At 34.9% G+C, this 15,729-nt stretch overlaps 1 protein-coding gene across 5 annotated transcripts in view; it reads right to left on the bottom strand.

Annotated features, from left to right (window-relative positions):
• The window catches only part of AQR (aquarius intron-binding spliceosomal factor), a 99,426-nt gene that overhangs the window by 26,274 nt on the left and 57,423 nt on the right, over positions 1-15,729 (bottom strand). For all 5 annotated transcript variants that reach the window (XM_025473291.3, XM_049104490.1, XM_049104491.1 and 2 more), the window contains 7 exons: positions 12,866-13,033; positions 11,218-11,387; positions 7,817-8,058; positions 6,296-6,442; positions 5,209-5,278; positions 2,664-2,774; positions 301-410 (listed from right to left, as the gene is read on the bottom strand). In XM_025473291.3, coding sequence (XP_025329076.1) covers positions 301-410; positions 2,664-2,774; positions 5,209-5,278; positions 6,296-6,442; positions 7,817-8,058; positions 11,218-11,387; positions 12,866-13,033 — 1,018 coding nt within the window. The remainder of the gene's footprint in view (positions 1-300; positions 411-2,663; positions 2,775-5,208; positions 5,279-6,295; positions 6,443-7,816; positions 8,059-11,217; positions 11,388-12,865; positions 13,034-15,729) is intronic.

Below are 15,729 nucleotides of genomic sequence, written 5' to 3' on the forward strand. Positions count from 1 at the left end.
GAACAAATGGCAATCTGCACGATGAACAAGATAACGATGAACAAGATAACAATGAACAAGATAACTCTCTTTATAGAAATAACTGTATTCTTTAGGAAAAAATGGCATAAACACACAGAACTGGAGCTGAGGGAGATCATGACTAGACTTACGTCAACTAAAAGCAGGTTATGCTAGAACCTTTCAGAATCAAGTTGTATTATTCATGGCCCTTGTCTCTTGGTGTTTCTTTAATAAAGAAAAGGAGAAGGTTAAAAATTATTTTGTATATTATTTCAAAACTCATCCCCATTTGCTCACCTGCTGAAATCTTTCTCTGTTTCCAGCTCTTCTTCTCCATGACCAAGACGCAGGAGGTGGCGCTCGTCGATATCTAAAGCCATGATTTTCTCAAACAACTGGTTCAGGGCCTGGAAAGTAAGACAAAAAGGATGATGGTGAATTTTAATGAACCAGTAGCTCCTTAAAAGTAAGAAAAACCAATATTTAGAAGGATAAAAAAGAATGAGCATTGTCTAGTCAAGTAAGAATCAACTCCAAAACATAGAAACAAATCTTACATTAGGTCATTTACAACTTAAACAAAATACTGATTTTTGATAGTATTGCCTACTTATATTTAGCTAACTGGATAAGTGAAAACCATAAAAACCATCTAATTATTAAATCTTTGCTTCTAATTTATGAAAAAAAGAAAGGCTTTGGACCAGTTTCTATTTTCCCCAAATAGTAACAATTACTAAAATAATTAATGAACACTCCAAGATTTCACTCAATAGAATATCCACGGGTTGCAGAAAACTGAAATGTTTTTGTAGTTGGAGGACTCTCAGGCAGTGAATGTATAAGAATATATCTAAAAGACCAGAGTGGAAAGATGCAGTGCATCATTTAAATCTTAGGCTGATTGTCTAAAGTACTCCATACAACAATGAGCAGAGCACTCATTTATTAAAAACTATTCTAAAAAAAAAAACTATTCTAGGGCAGCCTGGGTGGCTCAGTGGTTTAGCACTGCCTTCGGCCCAGGGCGTGAGCCTGGAGACCCAGAAATCAAGTCCCATATTGGGCTCTCTGCATGGAGCCTGCTTTTCCCTCTCCCTGTGTCTCTGCCTCTCTCTCTCTCTCTGTGTATGTGTGTGTCTCTGATGAATACATAAATAAAATCTTTTTTTTTTAAACTATTCTGATGGAAGCCATCTAGAAGTCACGTTTCTCTACTTATGAAATGTTCATATTTAGGATTCCCTTAAATCCTAGTATTAAGTATCTGAACATCTGCAGTTACAATGTTTTGAGAAAGGCACAAGTTTCCTAGTATGGAAAGATATACTAATAAAGACATCATTTAAAAATCAGCCAAACAGCTCTTTTAATTTATCATCAATCTAATCCCTCCCATGAAATCAACATCCAGTCTTATAAATATCCAGGTTATATAATGTAAAAACAGATACCCTTTGCTATCAAAATTCTAGCAATTAGAGCTCAAAAACTGAAGAAATTAAAATAAATTTTCAGAAAAAAATTCCCCTCTATCCAAACTCTTGATGCTCCCATCCAAACCTGGGATTCAATGGATCAGACCACCTGGCATTACTCACTATCCAAACTCAGGAATCACAAAGATTTAGAGAACAAAAAAATACTCTCACACTGCACTCTCAGAAAAAACTGTAAGGCTTCATTATGAATTAAAGGAATAATGAAGAACTATTTGCAGGAAGTATGTAAATGAAGATCTGACAAATGAAATAAACATAAAAAGGAACAAATCAATAATTTAAATCACTGAGGATGATGATTATCAAGGATCATTCAATAGCAAACAATGAAGTCTTTGGTTATATTTGTAAAACAATCTTCTCTGTAATTGTACTATACAAATCAATCATATATAGAAGTTTCTACAGAAAGTCATTATCAAGTTATGACAAAACTTACTAAAAATACTATGCTAAAACAACAAATGAATTATTCTTTATTCATTTTAAGAATCTGGAAAAGGGGAATGCCTGGGTGGCTCAGCGGTTGAGTGTCTGCCTTCGTCTCAGGGCATGATCCTGGGATCTGGAATCAAGTCCCACATCAGGCTCCTTCCTACACGGAGCCTCCCTCTGTCTGTGTCTCTGCCTCTCTCTCTGTGTCTCTCATGAATAAATGAAATCTTAGGAAAAAAAAAAAAAGAATCTGGAAATAGGTAAGATTATTACAGACTAAATTTCACTAAATAGAAGAAAAAAGGCCTTTAAGTAATTTGTTTCTTTTATTAAGATAAAGCCTCAATCTTCTCCCCTACACAATTTTAGTATTCTGTATAATAATGTCACCATTACATTACAGTGGAGGGGGAGCAATTTAGTTTAATCCAAGTATTTGATCATATATCTAAGTATTCTTAGCTTTCCCACATTTTGACCCTCTCCATTAGAAATAAAAAACTGTTTTTATATTTTCCTAATATGTCTGGTCATAACCTGTTAACAATCCAAGAGTAACTCAATAGCAAACACTATACTCATCAGCCTTTCAGTATTCTGTTGTACCTATGATCACGTTATTGTACAAGCAGAAATCTCCACTGTGCTTTAATTTATTCCCCTCTCCTTTATCTCCCCTATAGTTCATCTTACATATATGTGTGCACATGAACACATACTTACTTGATTAGAGTGAGTAACAATCAGAGTCCTCTGCTCTGGGAAATTATGGTAGATGTTGGATATAATTTGGACTGCAACATCTGTTTTTCCAGTACCTGGTGGACCCACAACCTAAAAAGGAGATGAACACATATCAAAATACTAAGTTATCACATTGTTAGAAAATGGACATTCTAAAACTGAAAGATAAATGTAAAAAATTGTTGATAAGTTCAATAACAGAATGGACAAGACAGTTAATCTGAAGACAGAACAATAGAAACCACCCAATCTAAAAAATAAGCAGAAAGAAAAGACTGAAAACAAATGAATAAATAGTCTCATGAATCTATGGGGTAATACTAAAAGATCTAATATTTATGTTACTGAAGTCTTAGAACAAAAGGAAAAAGTTTATGGTATAGAAAAAAATATACGAAGAAATAATGGCTGAAAACGTCTAAAATCTGGCAAAATACTTAAATCTACAGACTCAGGAAGTTCAGCAAACTCCAAACAGATTAATCCCAAAGAAATTCAAGTCCAGAGACATCATAATCAAATATCTAAAAAAATTCTTAATAGCAACCAGAAAAAAAATGATACATTACATACAGCAAAAGGATATTTCAAATGACTGTGGGTTTCTCTCAGAAACCATAGAAGCCAAAAGGAAGTGAAGTAACATTTTAAATTGTTTCAAGAACTCTGTAGAATTCTATGTCCAGTGAAAATATCTTTAAAGAATGAAGATGATTTAGAGACTTTCTTATATGAAGAAAAACAAAGATATTTCATTGTTAGCAGACCTACTGTTAAAAGTGGTATAAGAGTTCTTCAGGCAGAAAGGAAGTGACATCAGAGGAAACTTAAACTATTAGGAATGAACGATAAATGGCAAATTTACAACTCTTTTCCCCTAGAGTTCTTTAAAATGTTTGACTTTTTGGGGTGTGTGGATGGCTCAGTTAGTTGAGCGTCCAACTCTTGATTTCAGCTCAGGAGATGATCTCAGAATTTTGAGATCAAGCCCTACGTTAGGCTCCACACTCAGCGCAGAGTCTGCTTGAAATTCTTTCTCCCTTTCCTCTACCCCTCCCTATCTTCATGTGTAAATGTGTGCTTTCCCTCTCTCAAATAAATAAATTTAAAAACTTGTTTGACTTTCTAACATTGCCTGACAGTATTTCCAATGTATGTAGATAGAAAAGAACGTAAGTGATAAATTAAAATGAAATATTAAAAACTAAATAACATAAAAGAAGGGAAAAACTAAAAAAGCTACACAAAGGGAACAAACATAAAATAAATAATAAAATGGGAGGCCTAAATCTAAACACATCAATTGCATTCAATGTAAATGGTCTAAACACACCAATTAAAAGATACTGTCAGAGTGAAGAAAATGGCATACCTCAACCATAAGCGGTTTACAAGAAGTTCGCTTCAAACATTAATAGATAGGTCAGAAATAAAATAATGGGAAAAGACATACCACACAACACTAATCAAAAGAAAACTGTAGTTGCTATTATTAACATCAAAGTACATTTCAGAACAAAAAGAATTACCAGTGATGAAGACATTACATAATAATATATGCATTAATTCACCAAGAAGACATAACAACCTTGAATGTTTATGTATCTATTCATAAAGCTTTAGAAACCATGAAGCACAAATTGAAAGAAATGAAAGGAGAAACAAATATATATGTAGTTGTAGTTGTAGACTTCAATACTTCTCTTTCAGTAATCAACAGAAATAGTAACTGGAATATCAGCAAGGACAGAGAAATACTGAACCAAATGAATCTGACATATATAGGACACTCCACCCCAAACAACAGAATAAACATTCTTTTTACGTGCACATGAAATATTCACCAAGAGAGATCATATCCTGGACCACAAAACAAACTTGAGCATATTAAAAAAATAAAAATTGAAATCATACAAAGTATCTTTTCCGACCATAAACAACTTAGACCAGAAATTAGTAACTGAATTTTTTTTAAAAGATTTTATTTATTTATACATGAGAGACACAGGCAAAGGGAGAAGCAGGCTCCTTCAGGGGAGGCTGATGTGGGACTCCATCCCAGGATCCTGGGATCACGCCCCCGAGTCAAAGGCAGATGCTCAACCACTCAGCCACCCAGGTGTCCCAATAAGTGGAAGATTAACAAAGAGTCTCTAAATACTTGGAAACAAAACACACCTTTAAATCAGTCGTCAGCAGGCTTTATCTGTAAAAGCCCAGCAAATAAACATTTCAGGCTTTGCAGGCCATATGATCTCTGTTGCAAGTATTTAACTCTGTTGTTACAGAACAAAACTGGACAGAGGTAATTCATAACCAAATAGGCATAGCTATATCCCAAAAAAACTTTATTTATGAACACTGAAATGAGCAGTAAGCAAAATCTCACATAATGCCACAATGACCTATAAACATTTAAATTCAGTTGGATTTTTGTGGTTCAAATATACTCTAAACATGTGAGGCCTACTTCTTGTCTGAATCCATGTAAAAACATGTGTATGTGTAACAATAATTCTCTTACCATAGTTAGCCCAGGCTGCATTCCAGCACGGATAGCTTCTATCTGTGTGTGAGTGAACTGAATTGTATTACTGGAAATAAGAGTAAATAAAAAGTTAGTTAAAAACACCGATGAACATTTGCTAAAAATTTAAACAATGAATGGAGGTCTAAATGCCTCCTCTGTATATGCCTCTGTTCTCCCAATCTCTTCTTCACCCTACCCCAGTGCTTTGGGTGTGTGTGTGTGTGTGTGTGTGTGTGTGTGTGTTAAGTTTGCATGTGCATGTATATGGTAAAACAAAATACAAAAAAACATGAGATCCTACCCTCTTTAAAAAAAAAAAAAAAAGACTTTATTTATTTATTCATGAGAGACACACAGAGAGAGGCAGAGACATGGGCAGAGAGAGAAGCAGGCTCCTTGCAAGAAGCCCAATGCAGGACTTGATCCCGGATCCCAGGATCATTCCCCGAGCCGAAGGCAGACACTCAACCGCTGAGCTACCCAGGTGTCCCCCTCTTAACAAATTTTAACTGCACAGTAAATACAGGAGTGTTAACTATAAGAACATGTTGGGTAGCAAATCTCCAGTACTTCTACATCTTAAAGACTGAACCAATCTCTGATGAATTATTTCCTTTACCTCTATACTCTACTGACTAAAATGGAATGAATCTTATGGAAAGCAAAGACTACAGTTATTTTTCAATATACTTAGGCAATCCTATATTTCACTTGGAATGCCAAAATTCTAGTTCCTAATCTAATACCGAATATAATGCTACTTTTCTTGTCATGGCACACACGCATGAGAGTAGCTGCTACATGTAACACATGGTCAGGAACTAAGAACGCTGTGCTCAAATTAAGGTAGCCCTCTAATGTTTTTTTCTCATAGTACCTAAAAATGTTTATTTTGGAAATATGACTACACAATGCCCAAAAATGTTTCAACTATTCAGCTGACAGAATACAAGGAAAGAGGGTCAAGAAACAGAAGTTTCCTGGGGTTTCTAAAGGATCAGTAAATTTGAAATGAATTATTATTAATCCAAAATAGCAAACTATTATTCATCATACCAAATAATATAGACAGTAAAATTACCGTTTGGGTTGGTTGTAAGGATAAGGACCCCTATTAGGAATGACATGAGGTTCAACAATTAAGGTTTTTGCCTCTTCAGTATCTTCATCTTCACCATCTACATCTTTCCTTTTCTTCCCTTTTCCGCTCCTTACTGGAAAAGTTATTCTACAAAACCAAAATCTTTGTTCATTTTTTACAATTAACAACATTTACCAAGCATCTACCATGTGCATGACATTGTATGGAAGATAATCAGAGCAGAAAGAAACATTTATGGCTTAAAGGAACTATCTGTATATACATCCTGAAAAAAAGTAGACTTAAAAGCACTACAATGTATATAAATGGTGTTCAGATTAGAAGTCAATTGATTAAGGGAGAATCAAAGAAGGAGCATTTATATAATTATATCCATGCGCTATAAAGTGCTTTATACATCGTCACTCCTTAAATCAGAAAAGGCTTCATGGGAGAGATGGCATCAAAGATGAGTTTCAAAGAACTTAAACATACAAACATGGTAGGGAAGATATTCTAGGAAGACGTAAGACTAAGGTTCAAGTGCAAGTGGTCAGTTTTGCCACAGTGGATACAACAGAGAAAATAAGGCTAACAAGACAGGCTGGAGTCCTGTTATGACACTCTCAGAATACCAAGCCTTTAAGGCAGAAGTTCTCAGCTTGGGGTTAGGACACCTCAGGAGGTGATTCCTCCTAGGTGCCTGGGAGAGTCAAGGAATACATTAAAATTAAACTTAAAAAAAAAAAAAAAGAAAAAAAGAATTCTCTCTGTGCACTTCTTCCATGTAATAGAATTCAGAAAAGAATAGTGAGTTGCTTCAGGTATTTTATTCCATTTCTACTAAAAAAAAATTTTTTTTAAAGATTTATTTATTTATTCATGAGAGACACAGAGGGAGAGAGGCAGAGACACAGGCAGAGGGAGTAGCAGGCTCCTCGCAGGGAGCTTGATGCGAGACTTGATTCCAGATTCCAGGGTCACACCCTGAGCCAAAGGCAGAGGCTCAACTGCTGAACCACCCAGGCATCCCTCTACTCAAAATTAAAACCAAAGCTCCTTTAACATGAGATATAACTACATTGTGAATATTTAACATTTGTGTAAGTAAGCAAGCAAGCTTAAAAAGAAAAATATAATTTTTTCCTGAAAACTAAAGAAATTTAACATTCCATGACAATGTCCACTAATTAGGAAATATACCAGATTATACATAATATACAAAGACATATTTCTTTAGTCACATTCTATAAATATGTTTATGTAATACTCTTCCGACAAGTATATATACAGATCCCTTATTAGATGTGAGGCTACTTTTATTATGGTCATAAAAATGTTTTATGCACTAAGAATTTAGGAACAGAGTCAAATAAAATAAGTTTATCCCAGTCATTATATGGTGAAGGTAAAGACTGCTCAAACAAAATCACAATATTCAAAGCTCTAGCTATAGTCCTATGGCCTAGTTCACACTGGCTACAGAAAGCTTGAAAGGAGTACAGCCAGTTCTGACTTTACCTGAAAGGGGGTATCTGTAGAGCTGGGTCATCCACAGTTACTTTAACATTATGACCAGGAAAGCTGGTTTTTAAATGCTCAATGGAAAGAAATGTATCATTGAAATCAAGAGTGGCAATCTGATTGGGCATTTTTGAATAATGTGCACTACTTGGATCTCCATAACCTAAAATGATGTCATGCAGCCAGTCAGGTACCACGCAATCAGTATTCATCAGGTTCCTGATGGTCTCCAGCACAGCCTGTCAGTGAAAAGACAGAAAAGGGTTGTGTCAAGAAGCCATCTCAAACATTTGCACTTCAATGGAACGCAGAGTTAGCTGCACTAATCCAGAATTCCCAAGTGTTTCAGAGCAAGAAGCTATTTTCTGCTGACAGGTGCTTGGCTAGACTGAATCAACAGTTATATTTTCAGCTGATACCATACACTGAGTTAAACAAAAGACCAAACTTAGCAAGGACAGTTTATCCGTTAGGAGTTCATTTAGAGAGAATGTCATAAATGAGTTCATCACTTGACTCCTGTTGTGTAGAATGAAAATCAGATCAGGATTACACAAGAAGAAAATATTATAGAATAAAACCATGAAGAGGATGCTTCCTCTTAGAAATTCACTGAGTTTTCTCTTTTTATATTCCATAGTTCCTCAATGCTAAGATGACACACAAGCAGAAGCATGTTAACATATGCCTCAATTGTGAAACATAATTTAAAAATATTAAAATTAACACTCTTAGAAAAAAGTCATAAATAAAAATGAAGTAGACAAAATGATAAAAGCGAAATGTCAAATAATTTTCAGAATGAAACATTCTACAATAAATAGTCATTAGAGTAGTTAACATACATTGTCAAAATTCCAAAGTTAAGGCAAGCTCTCAGACTTTCCAATAATTACTTTGACTAAGTGATCTATGCCATATATGGAAACCAGAAGGCTAGGCTATTAATTACTAAGAATAAAATAATCAAACCAGCCATGTTTATAACATAAATGCTATACACTCCAACAGGATAACAAAGTAAGAGGACAGTGCATGTTAATCACACTCTCCTCACATCACCTTCTGTTTATCATTTATCTAATTCCCACTAGAATATCATTTCCATGAGAGCAGGGATCTAGAAGTTTGACTATGAGATGGATATATCATCGGATGGACAGATAAATGAGTATGTTTACATAATAATAGGTAAGACAAGTGCTCTACTCCCTAAGAAAATGAAAATTTTAGTAGGGAGATGATATATGTCCTCAGCAATGACACAAAGCAGCAGAATATGGTAAATAATACATTTCAATTTAGCTGAAAGCAAAGGATCTGCAAAGGAGCTTTGGTTTATTTCATCATTAATGGAAAGTCAGAAATGTTTTGAGAAGCTGACTGAAATGATCAGTGGAAGCAATATGAAAAACAGGTGACTGACGAGGACAGAGATAGGGGTAGGGCAGAGGAAACTATTCAGGCAAGAAATAAAATATCCAGGTAAGAACAGGCTGTACGAATTGGAAAAGAGAGAAAGAAATAAGGGATGCTGCCTGAGTATATAGTGAAATACCAAAGACACCAAAAGAGCATTCATCCTTTCCCAAACACAGCAGAATTCATCACTGCCCCTTGTTTCTTGGATGGGAATCTGAATGCCTCTTTTGACTTCCCATGATACTTTTTGTTATTGTTTCTTAAAGTTTATTTTTTTAATAGTCTTCACACCCAGCACAGGGCTTGAACTCATGACCATGAGTCACATTGCTATTCTGACTGAGCCAGCCGGATACCTCTTCCATGACACTTTTACCTGCATTCTTCTGACGACTTTTGGCAACTTCTAACATTTCATGGCAGTTATTTGTTAATATTTTTAACTTCCCTTATTACTAGTCTAAACTCTTTAAAAATACAAGCTGTGTCTTACTCATCTTTACTGGCTCCACACAACTTAGCATAATGTCAGACACACAGTGGGTATTAAATAAAATGGTCAAATGAATGAACATAAGGAACTTTTTTCATTTTTAGTAAAGTGACTGAAATTCAATTTACTGAAAAACAAAACAGAGACAAACAAAAGAGAGACCTTACCCTCACAGACCTGCATTCTAATGTGAAGTCAGATAAATAACAAATACATAGTCATCAGGTATAATAAAGATTGTGATGAAAAATAAAGACAATCCACTTAGGAGTTAATATCTAAGCAAAGTTGACATTATACAGTAAGGGAGCGAACCATGTAAATACCTGGGAGGAAGACTGTGTTGGTAGAGGGAACACCATGGACAAAGGCTTGGATTTTTAAAGGACAGCAAAAAGGTCAGCACATCTGGCATGGAGTGAATCAGGGAAAGGGAAAATGATGTTGAGAGAGGTGGCCAGAGGACAGATAATGAAGGAGCCTTTTGGGTTATGAGAAAAATTTTCTACTGTGAGATGGGAAATCATTAAAGACTGTTCAACAGGGGGACCAAGGCATAATTTATATTCAGTCACTCTGTCACTCTGTGGAGACTAGCAGAAGGGGAAGAGCAGTCGAGAATGGAAGCAGGGATGTGAGAGATGATGGTGTCTTGAATGGGGTGTCAGTGGAGGTGGTGAGCTAACCAGACTGACTGACAGACTGGAGGTACAGTAACACAAAAAGAAATCAAGAGTACTTCCACTGTTTTTTCTTCAACAATAGGGTAAAATGGGCAAATAAATCCCTTTGTATATGAAGTCTTCTTTTTTTAATCACAAAAACAGGCAAAAAAAAAAAAAGATAATAAACTGATAATGTACAGGAGGGGGGAGAGAAAGACATGTATTTGCAGAAGGTAGTAACACCAAATGTTAAAACCATTCCATGTTTACATTTTATAATATAGTTTCAAATAATTTTTAAAAAATCTTCTTTTATCAAAACTCCTTAGCTCATTGTTATAAAAGTAAAATTCTGTAGCCCCCAAACCTCCCTTTTCCTGCCAATGAGTAAAACACATTATATCATAAAGTAATTCAGAGCTCTGAGGTTTCACATCTGTATTCATAAAGTGATTTGGAAGTACACTTTCTTTTGATTTAAAAAAGAACTCCCAGTAGACAAATAAGCAGTTTTCTTTGCTTTATACTGGCTATCCTGAGCATTTAATTGACAAAAAGCAATGAAAGAGACTGACCTGGATTAATTTATATTGTAAGTTTCTAAACTCATCAAATGACAACATGTAGACTAAATATAAAAGCCAAAGAAAATTTATTAAGCTTATTTTAAGAAAATAAGAGAATTGTTTAGAATCAGAATAAAAGCAATGATCATTTTCTTAACAAAACATTCTTTTACCTAGAATCTATGTATTTATGTTTTAGAAGTTATTCAAATTGGACATGGTACATTTATAGTTATATAGCCTAAAAATTACCTTAAAGTTATTTTCCTTTGGTTTTCTCCTCATTATGATATTGAAAGTTTCATACACATCTTCTGCTCCATTTTGTATAGTATTGGTCATATCTTGTTGATACTGGTTTGGGTCCAAGAACACTCTAAATGTCCTTGACTCTCCTCTAAGATTGGGTCGTGGCTCAGGTCCTAGACATTTTGAGGAAGTCTGATAAGTGAAACATGTACTTTTCAAGTACTGAAGTTAGCAATATTCCTTTTCTAGAAATGATGAATAAACTGTCCACATCGAACTCCAGTCATTCCCTAACTAGAAAGTTATCTACTCATTTCAAATGCCTAGAAGCTGAAAATATCTTCTCCTTTCCCTAAATTCTTACTATTTTTTTTCCCAGAACAGTCATGTAATGTTTATGATGCAATGCCATGGACTGCAATTATCTGTATATGTCCTCAACCAAACTAAAAGCCTTGGAAGTCAAACAACTTTACTTCTGTTAGTTACTCATAGCTCCATTACTGCCTTACATATAGTAAGCACTTGACTGATCACCAGTGTGAATGGAAATTTTATATACTAATGGCTGAAAGGTCAGAGCCCTCTAACTCTGGTCCCAATATATGGCCATATGTTTACTCCATCTTTCCCATCTTCTTTTATTCTAGCCATAAGATCAGTTTAATTACCAGCACTTTTAGCAGTGGTGCAATCTTAAAATCAGAGGTAGAAATTAATTCAAGTTCTGAGAGAAGTTTCATAAACAAATTGGAAAATAAGCACTGGACATAGATAGATGTACTTGTAATTTAACAGTAAGTATGACAAAAAAGGATAACAGAAAGAATTTCAAAGAAAAGTCATTGATTAAGCCTAAGAAATCAAAGAGCTGACAGTTCTGTAAGGTGGTATTTCTAATGGGGTGATGTCTGCATGTTAGGTATGACAATTCCTTTTATGAGGCAATTCTGTTTAAACTGCCCTTTTAAATTTTTTTGTGAGAGAGAGAGCGGAGTGGGTGGGAGAAGGGCAGAGAGACAGGGAGAGAAGAGAATCTTAAGCACGTGCTCTGTGCTCAGCACAGAGCCTGATGTGGGGCTTGATTTTACAACCCTGAGATCATGACCTGAGTCGAAATCAAGAGTCTGATGCCTAACTGAACCACCCAAGCACCCCAAGGTAGCTCTGTTTCAATGTTTAGCATCCCTAGGTGTCATCCATCAAATGCTAATAGCTCACCAACCCTTACCTCTACCCTGTGCACATGAAAAGATAAATACCACCATACATTTCAAAATGCAGGGAGAGTCCAATTGAGAGTCACTGAATCAAATCAATAAAACTTAAGAAGGAAAAATTGGCAAATATATCATGAGAGGTATTAGAGATTTTAGAAAGCAATATTATAAAGTATTATAAAGGGAAGTTTTAAATAAAGGTAATTTCAAAAGATCTTGTCCTTTCCAATAGCTAACAAAAAGTTTAGAAACCATATTATTTATTTCTAAAAGTGGGTAGCAGGTACCTTACACATATTATACATATAATCCTTTGTGTTGATTTAGTATGTAAAATAACTAAAAAAAATATTACCTAAGATGCATAAAGAAAAAAGGCACAGAAACATCATTATGTACAAATTCTCTTTCAAAAACATAGATTGCCATACCGTCTTCAATGACACGGCCTTTATCATCTAGCATGCCCTGGATTTCACAGCCTCTGACATAAACCAGGCCAATCTGCTCAATAAAAGGTCTCCTCCGGTCAAACTTAGTACCGTAAGGTTTTGTGGGACGTACAGTAACTAAAAAACATACATCATGCTTACGAAGACCTGGTAAAACACAAAGACATTTTCACTTATTAGAATGTTACGGTTTTCAGTCTTTTGTTGGCAAATTCTCATCATCTTAAGAGATGTAAGAAACATTTAAAATACCAGAGGTGAACAATGATTTGCACTGTAATTGTGGGTATTCCTATAATCTTTAAAATTCAATGTCTGACAGGAATAATTAAAATGAAAAGTTCTCTTTATATTAAAATTTGAGACGTTTATGCCATGAATATATTACTGAATAAGCCCTCCAAGTCATGTTACAGCTCCAAAATTGGATGCTCATCATCATTCTTATTTTTAGCATTCTTAATAAGTAACCGAAAATATGGTTGGCATATAATCCATCTATATCATATTCAGCAGATTTCTAACATCAGTTTAAACCATCCATCATTGTCATTCTAACAACAGTCTAACTGCATTCCCTGAAAGAGGTCAACTCAAGAATAATTCATCAAGGCACAAAAGCATTGTTTATAGATACCATATTGAAAACAAGGTTGAATATATATAGTTTCATTTGGCAAATACTTTTTATAAATAAATGTCAAGAAATAGGAAACTTTGCCAAAGTCCATTAGCTTCTCAGTCATTAGACCCAATACTGGACTCAACTGGATCCCCAGTTCCTTTAGAAGTAGAGACATGGAAAGACAAGGGACATAACTTAAATCACATATCCATATAACGTCATGCCATTTAACCTTCATTTCTTTCCTGATTAGTTTTATTAGCTACTATATGATACAAATGAAAGCTTAAACATTTTGTTTGCTCATAACCTTGGTAATAAGATATACAACTAAATCAAATCAGCAGTGTCAGTGTGTGGCTAACATTATTGGACCATTCTGGTTTGTTTTAATATGGAGCAGGGTTTAAGTGTACGAGTAATAATTGCTCTGATTCATAATAATGACTTCTTTAGTTCCCAGCCAATTCTACATAAAGCAGGAGAAGCAACAGGAATGAAAACTGTTCTACTATCTGAGCTGTACTGCCTTTAGTACTTCTGATCTGCCTAATTCATTACAACGTGTAAGTCTTAGTAGAGTCCAAGAGGTGGTCCTGAGAAGTAATGCAGTCCCTACCAATGTCACTTCTTGGCATCACTAAGGGATGACTGCCTATTCCCTACAAAGGCAGATCATTTTATTGTGGGACATGTCAGATCTACATTAAAAAAAAAACCCTACGTAATAGAGAGCTCAACTACCTTTTTCCTTTCAACCATTTGTATCCACTCCATCTTGGCTATGCCTTCTGGAGCAAAATCCAGCATTTGTTTCATTAATTGTTTCCTTAATTTAAAATGGGATAATGGAGAAGATGAGGGCCTGAATTTTTGAAGGAACAAGAATGTTTTATATATTTAGCTTAACGTCTTCAAAACTATTGTTTCTACAGGACAATATTCACTACTACTTATAAAATCTCCCTCTCAAAAAAAAAAAAAAAAATCTCCCTCTCATTTTTTTGCCTCTATTTTCTATTTAGTTACTCCATCTATGATGAACATAGGCTCTGGCCTCTCAGAAAACATTTTTCTCCCCACCATGCCCCCTACAATGAACCACCTATTTATTCTACGATACCCTATTGTTCCCTCTCTCACACATGAAATATATCCATTACATTTCTCATTCTACCAGAGACCTATGTTTAAAAGAATGAATGGGGGGGCAAAAAAAAGGAGACCGTGTAATGTCCTCTTGATAGAAGTCTCCAAAGTAACAAAGGAGTATAGGTAACTGTGTTGTAAAATAGTGTTTATTTTAATGCCTTCTTATATGTCAAAGGTAGTAAGTGTAAAACCTTCTCCAGTAACTTAATGTCCTTCTTAAGGTTTACAATCATAAAGATAGATAGTACTCAAGATGTGTAACACATTAGATTAGATTGGAACTCTTTTGAAGGATACAGGAATCACAAAAACATTGTCACAAACTACACCCACTACAGTGGCCATTTGTTAAACATGTGGCCAGCTTTGCTGCTGGATTCCTTCAGAATTAATGGATAAACATATCATATAGTCCCTTGGTTATAAATAGCTATATCGGGAGCAATAATTTCTGAAAACTGATCCATCAAGGGACTATCGCTTTTCTTCTGGCATGCCAAGAAGGTGGAAGGAGATAAAATCTACCAGCTACTGTTTCTCACAATGGACAGCAAGCAAGAGCTCTCGTAAGACAGCTGAGAGAAAAATTTAAAGTGCCACTTAAAAATTAGGTCATGTGTCATTTCTGGCACAGATGTTATCAATGTTTTTACTTTTTACTTGGCTTAGTAACTCTGAACATATCTGCCTCTAAATAAAATTTCTTGTGGAACTCCTGTCCCTAAAATCTTGCCTGGAAAGAACAGGGGAAATAACTCATCTAATTTCTCTGCATCTGTTATTTATCCTTGAATATACTTAATATCACTAATTCTTTATCTGACTTCCTCCCTTTGATGCAAATAGTGAAACTATTATTATTTCTTTCTGAGTTGTTTTACCAGATCCCCTTAAAATTGCTTTTGAGGTTGTCTAATTTTGATTTTATATCTTTATTTTTCAGCAATTGTATGTATCCCTATTCTCTTCAGTTTGGCAGCTTTTATTATCTCTTAAGAATGCTAATTTTCCTTATTAACTCTACATGCATGCAAGTGATATGTGGGTTTCCCTCCTTTCTTTAGTG

This window comes from Canis lupus, chromosome 30 (genome assembly GCF_003254725.2).
Source record: "Canis lupus dingo isolate Sandy chromosome 30, ASM325472v2, whole genome shotgun sequence".
In the NCBI taxonomy this organism is placed as follows: Eukaryota; Metazoa; Chordata; class Mammalia; order Carnivora; family Canidae; genus Canis; species Canis lupus.